This window comes from Oncorhynchus mykiss, chromosome 11 (genome assembly GCF_013265735.2).
Source record: "Oncorhynchus mykiss isolate Arlee chromosome 11, USDA_OmykA_1.1, whole genome shotgun sequence".
Lineage (NCBI taxonomy): Eukaryota > Metazoa > Chordata > Actinopteri > Salmoniformes > Salmonidae > Oncorhynchus > Oncorhynchus mykiss.
In genome coordinates, this window is record NC_048575.1 from 80,806,076 (window position 1) to 80,813,575 (window position 7,500).

The 7,500-nt window shown below is 48.0% G+C and overlaps 1 protein-coding gene and 1 long non-coding RNA gene across 6 annotated transcripts in view; both read right to left on the reverse strand.

Moving 5' to 3' along the window:
• LOC118937421 overlaps nt 1-86 on the reverse strand; it is a 2,033-nt gene extending 1,947 nt beyond the window's left edge. Inside the window, exon 1 of one of the 2 annotated variants that reach the window (XR_005034757.1) lies at nt 1-81. This exon is cut by the window's left edge and continues 322 nt beyond it. This is a non-coding gene — a long non-coding RNA (uncharacterized LOC118937421). The other variant, XR_005034756.1, reaches the window with a different exon arrangement.
• The window catches only part of wdfy3 (WD repeat and FYVE domain containing 3), a 218,094-nt gene that overhangs the window by 28,179 nt on the left and 182,415 nt on the right, over nt 1-7,500 (reverse strand). For all 4 annotated transcript variants that reach the window (XM_036936512.1, XM_036936513.1, XM_036936510.1 and 1 more), the window contains 7 exons: nt 7,041-7,215; nt 3,476-3,636; nt 2,722-2,870; nt 1,192-1,312; nt 765-931; nt 369-423; nt 100-219 (listed from right to left, as the gene is read on the reverse strand). In XM_036936512.1, coding sequence (XP_036792407.1) covers nt 100-219; nt 369-423; nt 765-931; nt 1,192-1,312; nt 2,722-2,870; nt 3,476-3,636; nt 7,041-7,215 — 948 coding nt within the window. The remainder of the gene's footprint in view (nt 1-99; nt 220-368; nt 424-764; nt 932-1,191; nt 1,313-2,721; nt 2,871-3,475; nt 3,637-7,040; nt 7,216-7,500) is intronic.

The following is a 7,500-nucleotide window of genomic DNA, read 5'->3' on the forward strand; positions in this document are numbered from 1 at the left end:
TATATAGGGTTCTGTACCTGTTGTTACCTCAGGGTCTATATAGGATACTGTACCTGTTGTTACCTCAGGGTCTATATAGGATCATGTAACTGTTGTTACCTCAGAGTCGTAGTCAGCCAGGATCCAGGGGAAGACAGGGTACTGCATCAGGTCGTTGTAGGAGCGACCAGCCAGGGTGTTGAGATGCATCAGATACTGGAAGTTACTGATCTCCCCACGCTACGGAAACACAGAGAGGACACTATAGTTACTGATCTCTCCACGCAATGGAAGGGAACACAGAGGACACACTTACTGTCAGACCTACTGCTAACATGGTCCTCAGGTAGGAGATCATATGGTAATAGAACTGGTAAAAACAGACTTACCTCCCATCTTTGGGTGACAGATTTCTCTCCTACCAGAGTGCTGAGTAGCCCAGACCTGACGGGAAACATTATAGAAGGATTTACAATAGAAAACATTCATGCAACTAGGGTAGCCTAGTGGTTAGAGTGTAGAGGTGGCAGGGTAGCCTAGTGGTTAGAGCGTTGGACTAGTAACCGAAAGGTTGCAAGTTCAAATCCCAGAGCTGACAAGGTTCAAATCTGTCGTTGTTCCCCAGTAGGCCGTCATTGAAAAGAAGAATTTGTTCTCAACCGACTTGCCTAGTTAAATAAAAGCTAATTTAAAAAATAAAAAAAATAAAATAGGCAACAGATTTAACAAAATATGAAAAACACAGACGTTTATCACATAGAATCTACAGAAAGGTAGACGGTTACCCCTGCTCTACGCTGGTGTTGGGTCTTTGTCCTGAGACGGACTCTGAGCTGTCAGCCAGAGAGGGAACCACGGCGAGGAACCTCTGGTACACCTTGTTACGGACTCCTTTCTGGAAGGCCAGCAGGTAGTTCCTCCCATCTCCCGAGAACACCTCCACAGCCATGGGCTGGAACACAGACAGAGCATTATAGATGGGTTGTGTTCGTTGCTCAGGTTCAGATTCATTAGGGCACAAAGGAATGAAAACAGACAGAAACAGGGACGGATACCGGAACTTGTCCGACAAAGTAATGATATATTTCTAATTTTCTGTCTCAAAACGATTTGCCATGTTTTGCCCTAATATACATGACCAAGGTGAACAAGTTGAGACTGATCGACATGTCACAAGCAACAAATCAGAACCAAGTTTTTTGCACTGCTCACCTGCAGCAGGTATCGTCTCTTGTGGACCTCCTTAATGTCCTCGTAGGCGAAGATGCTACAGGTCCTCTTCAGCTGGCTCTGACCCTGCCTAGCACCTCTGGGGATGATGGTCTCATGAAGACTGGAGACAGAGAGACATGTCAAAACCCAAACTTCTCCTTGAGTACTCCCCCCCCCCCCCCCCCCCCCCCCTTTCCAGTTAAACTTTTTGGATGTATATGGGGTATTGTGGGGTATTGTGATGTCATTATGGGGTAATGTGGGGTATTGTGATGTCATTATAGGGTATTGTGATGTCATTATGGGGTATTGTGATGTCATTATAGGGTATTGTGATGTCATTATAGGGTATTGTGATGTCATTATAGGGTATTGTGATGTCATTATAGGGTATTGTGATGTCATTATAGGGTATTGTGATGTCATTATAGGGTAGTGTGATGTCATTATAGGGTATTGTGATGTTATTATGGGGTATTGTGATGTCATTATGGGGTATTGTGTGTAGATTGATGAGGAAAAAGTATTTAATCCATGTTAGAATAAGGCTGTAACGTAACAAAATGTGGAAAAAGGGAAGGGGTCACACATCTAAGTGTGCGTTCTCTAATTCTCTCCTTCTCTCTTTCTCTCTCTCGGAGGACCTGAGCCCTAGGACCATGCCCCAGGACTACCTGACATGATGACTCCTTGCTGTCCCCAGTCCACCTGGCTGTGCTGCTGCTCCAGTTTCAACTGTTCTGCCTTATTATTATTCGACCATGCTGGTAATTTATGAACATTTGAACATCTTGGCCATGTTCTGTTATAATCTCCACCCGGCACAGCCAGAAGAGGACTGGCCACCCCACATAGCCTGGTTCCTCTCTAGGTTTCTTCCTAGGTTTTGGCCTTTCTAGGGAGTTTTTCCTAGCCACCGTGCTTCTACACCTGCATTGCTTGCTGTTTGGGGTTTTAGGCTGGGTTTCTGTACAGCACTTTGAGATATCAGCTGATGTACGAAGGGCTATATAAATACATTGGATTTGAAGGGGTCTGAATACTTTCCAAATGCACCGTATTGATGGCAAATATAAATCAAAACTGGAAGGTGTTCGGAGATTGGGTGGGACAATTTTTTTTATACAAAAAAGACAAGATAACTAATGTAAAATATACTGTGTCTGTAAAATGTATATAGTATGTATAAGTTGGAAGTAGAAGCCTAAGTGTTGTTGTCCATTAGTTTACTCCCATTAGGGGAGGAATGGCAGGGTTAGGGGAAAATAGTAAAGGAAAATATATTTTAAATAATATATATTTATAAATAAATAAACATATGGGGTGATTGGATATGATTTAGACAATTACATTGAAAGACGCCACAATCCATTTGCAATCTCAAAGCTGATCCATCAAAAGCGCACGATTCAACGAATGAACTTCAACGAATGAACGAAGCACTTGGTTTAGTTGAATCACGTTAGTTATGAAGGGTGAATAAAGGGGGTTAAGTGAGGTGTTCCTATAGAAAAAGGTTAATGAACTCACTTGGCGGGCAGCGTCTCGATGTCTCTGATCTCTCTGCTGACGGTCATGGTGAAACCGTCGATGACATAGAAGTGCTCCTTCCCGAACAGGAGCAGCCCCTCGCTAGTGTCCAGACCCTGCACCCGCGCACACCGGTACATGTGTTGGATCTGGTGACACAACGTAATGGTTATATTCGTGGTTACAAACATTTAGGCTAGGTAGAACCGCAGAATAAACCCTGTCTGTCCTCCTCCCTGTCAATCCCCCTACCCCCGTCAGTCCTCCTCCTACTCCCAGTCTGTCCTCCTCCCTGTCAGTCCTCCTCCTCCTCCTCCCCGTCAGTCCTCCTCCTCCCTGTCAGTCCTCCTCCTCCTCCTCCCCGTCAGTCCTCCTCACCACCGTCAGTCCTCCTCCTCCCCGTCAGTCCTCCTCCTCCTCCCCTGTCAGTCCTCCTCCTCCCCCGTCTGTCCTCCTCCTCCCCCGTCTGTCCTCCTCCTCCCCCATCAGTCCTCCTCCTCCCCCGTCAGTCCTCCTCCTCCCCCGTCAGTCCTCCTCCTCCCCCGTCAGTCCTCCTCCTCCCCCGTCAGTCCTCCTCCTCCCCAGTCAGTCCTCCTCCTCCCCAGTCAGTCCTCCTCACCCCCCGTCAGTCCTCCTCCTCCCCGTCAGTCCTCCTCCTCCTCCCCAGTCAGTCCTCCTCACCCTCCGTCAGTCCTCCTCACCCCCCGTCAGTCCTCCTCACCCCCCGTCAGTCCTCCTCACCCTGTCCTCTTACCTTCTCTCCCTCCTCCAGTAGTCGTAGCAGTGATGTGTTGTCTGTCCTCTGTTCCTCGTCCAGACCTCCTGACTCTAAGATCTGTTCCTGGAGCAGGTCTTGTTCCTCATCGGCTCTGTCCGTGGTGGAGCGTGACCTCTTCAGAGGGGCCTTCACCAGACCTGGAGGGGGGGGGGGGGGATTAAATGTAATCTGAAAACTGTGTGTCCAAACAAGTGTGTGAGTAACTACGACCTTGGTGTGAATGTGGAGGACCGTTAACACTGGTGCTTGATCGAGGCCGGTAAACCAGTCATACATGCAGTTTAGTTTCCTCACAGTCTCTCTGAGAGCTTTGTTTTAGTATAATTGAATGACCTCGTCGCATGTCTCTAATGTGTGTGTGTGTGTGTGTGTGTGTGTGTGTGTGTGTGTCTTGTAGTGCTGAGCGATTATTATTATTATTTGAATTCCATTTCGTTCCTTTTTTCCCCCTCTTGAGATACACTACATGACCAAAAGTATGTGGACACCTGCTCGTCGAACATCTCATTCCAAAATTATGGGCATTAATGTTGGTCCCCCCCCCTTTGCTGCTATAACAGTCTCCACTCTTCTGGGAAGGCTTTCCACTATATGTTGGAACATTGCTGCTATAACAGCCTCCACTCTTCTGGGAAGACTTTCCACTAGATGTTGGAACATTGCTGCTATAACAGCCTCCACTCTTCTGGGAAGGCTTTCCACTAGATGTTGGAACATTGCTGCTATAACAGCCTCCACTCTTCTGGGAAGGCTTTCCACTAGATGTTGGAACATTGCTGCTATAACAGCCTCCACTCTTCTGGGAAGGCTTTCCACTAGATGTTGGAACATTGCTGAGGGGGACTTGTTTCCATTCAGTCATAAGAGCGTTAGTGATGTCGGGCACTGATGTCGTTGGGCGATTTAGGTCTGGCTCGCAGTTGGCGTTCCAATTCATCCCACAGGTGTTCGATGGGGTTGAGGTCAGGGCTCTGTGCAGGCCAGTCAAGTTCTTAAACACTGATCTCGACAAACCATTTCTGTATGAACCTCGCTTTGTGCACGGAGGAATTGTCATGCTGGAACAGGAAAGGGTCTTCCACAAACCGTTGCCACAGAATCGTCTAGAATGTCATTATACGTGGTAACGTTAAGATTTCCCTTCACTGGAACTAAGGTGCCCGAACCATGAAAAACAGCCCCAGACCATTATTCCTCCTCCACCAAACTTTACAGTTGGCACTATGCATTGGGGCAGGTAGCGTTCTCCTGGCATCCGCCAAACCCAGATTAGTCCGTCAGACTGCCAGATGGTGAGGCGTGATTCATCACCCCAGAGAACACGTTTCCACTGCTCCAGAGTCCAATGGCGGCGAGCTTTACACCACTCCAGCCGACGCTTGGCATTGCGCATGGTGATATTAGGCTTGTGTGCGGCTGCTCGGACACGGAAACCCATTTCATGAAGCTCCCGACGAACAGTTCTTGTACTGACGTTGCTTCCAGAGGCAGTTTGAAACTTGGTAGTGAGTGTTGCAGGACAAGCTATTTTTACGTGCCACGTGCCACGGCACTCAGCAGTCCCATTCTGTGAGCTTGTGTGGCTTACCACTTCGTGGCTGAGCCGTTGTTGCTCCTCGACGTTTCCACTTCACAATAACAGCACTTACGGTTGACCGGACCGCTCTAGCAGGGCAGAAATATGACAAACTGACGGTGGCACGTTGAAAGTCACTTAGCTCTTCAGTTAGGCCATTCTAGTGCCAATGGTTTCCTATGGAGATTGCATGGCTGTGTGCTTGACTTTATACACCTGTCAGCAACGGGTGTGGCTGAAATAGCTGAATCCACTCATTTGAAGGGGTGTCCACATACTTTAGTATACACAGAGCATTCAAAAAGTATTCAGACCCCTTGACTTTTTCCACATTTTGTTACGTTACAGCCTTATTCTAAAATAGATTCAATAAAAATGTATCCTCATCAATCTACACACACAATACCCCATAATGACATCACAATACCCCATAATGACATCACAATACCCCATAATGACATCACAATACCCCATAATGACATCACAATACCCCATAATGACATCACAATACCCCATAACAAAGCAAAAATGGGTTTTTCAAAATGTTTGCAAATGTGTGTGTGTGGATATATATAAATGTATATATATAAAAACAAGAAATACCTTATTTATATAAGTATTCAGACCCTTTGCGATGAGACTCGAAATTAAGCTCAGGTGCATCCTATTTCCATTAATCATCCTTAAGATGTTTCTACAACTTGATTGGAGTCCACCTGTGGTAAATTAAATTGTTCATGTTTGAACATGATTTAGAAAGGCAGACACCTGTCTATGTAAGATCCCACAGTTGAGAGTGCATGTCAGAGCAAAAACCAAGCCATGAGGTCGAATGAATTGTCCGTAGAGCTCAGAGACAGGATTGTGTCGAGGCACAGATCTGGGGAAGGGTACGAAAACATTTCTGCAGCATTGAAGGTCCCCAAGAACACAGTGGCCTCCATCATTCTTAAATGGAAGAAGTTTGGAACCACCAAGAGTCTTCCTAGAGCTGGCCGCCCGGCCAAACTGAGCAATCGGGGGAGAAAGTCCTTGGTCAGAGAGGTGACCAAGAACCCAATGGTCACTCTAACAGAGCTCCAGAGTTCCTCTGTGGAGATGGGAGAACCTTTCCAGAAGGACAACCATCTCTGCAGCCCTCCACCAATCAGGCCTTTATGGTAGAGTGGCCAGACGGAAGCCACTCCTCAGTAACAGGCACATGACAGTCCGCTTGGAGTTTGCCTAAAGACACCTAAGGACTGTTTTTCAGCAGCAGGGACAAGTCAGGATCGAGGGAAAGATTAACAGAGCAAAGTGCAGAGAGATCCTTGATGAAAACCTGCTCCAGAGCGCTCAGGACCTCAGACTTGGGAGAAAGGTTCACCGTTCAACAGGACAGCGGCAATAAGCACACAGCCAAGACAACGCAGGAGTGGCTTCGGGACAGGTCTCTGTATGTGGTCTAAGGTACTGCATCTCAGTGCTAGCTGTGTTACTTGAGATCCTGGTTTGAGTCCAGGCTCTGTCGCAACCGGGAGGCCCATGGGGCGGCGCACAATTGGCCCAGCGTTGTCCGGGGTAGGGGAGGGTTTGGCCGGCAGGGATGTCCTTGTCCCATCATGCACTAGCGACTCCTGCGTCGGACCGGGCTCAGAGGACGCTGACACCATCGCCAGGTGTAACAGTGTTTCCTCCGACACATTGGTGTGTCTGGCTTCCGGGTTAAGCCGTCATTGTGTCAAGAAGCAGCGCGGCTTGTTTGCGTTGTGATTCGGAGGAAGCGCGGCTCTCGACTTTTGCCTCTCACGAGTCCGTACGGGAGTTGCAGAGATGAGACAAGACTGTAAACTACCAAATCGGATACCACGAAAGTGTAGATGAAAAAGTGGTATAATAAACAGAATAAAATAATTAGAATTCTAATAAAAACTGAAACTGAATCGACCTCAAAAAGTCTTGCTATGTGCCCTCTATCCGACTTACCTTTGACTCTGGCGATGGTGTCCTCTCCGTGCACCTCTCCAGGTTCATGCTGAGCGGTCTCTCCCTCAGTGTCCTGCTCTATAGAGTGCTGATACATCCCAGGGTTCCCTGACAGCAGTCTCATGTAGTACTCCTTACTGTCGTAGCTTATCGCTCGGCGGTAACGCACCGGCTTCTGGATGAGGGGAGGGAGAGGAAGAGAGGGGAGGAAGAGAGGGGGAGGAAGAGAGGGGGAGGAAGAGAGGGGAGGAAGAGAGGGAGAGGAAGAGAGGGAGAGGAAGAGAGGAGAGGAAGAGAGGAAGAGGGGAGGAAGAGAGGAGAGGAAGAGAGGAGGAAGAGGGGAGGAAGAGAGGAGAGGAAGAGAGGAGAGGAAGAGAGGAGAGGAAGAGAGGAGAGGAAGAGAGGAGAGGAAGAGAGGGGAGGAAGAGAGGGGAGGAAGAGAGGGGAGGAAGAGAGGTTA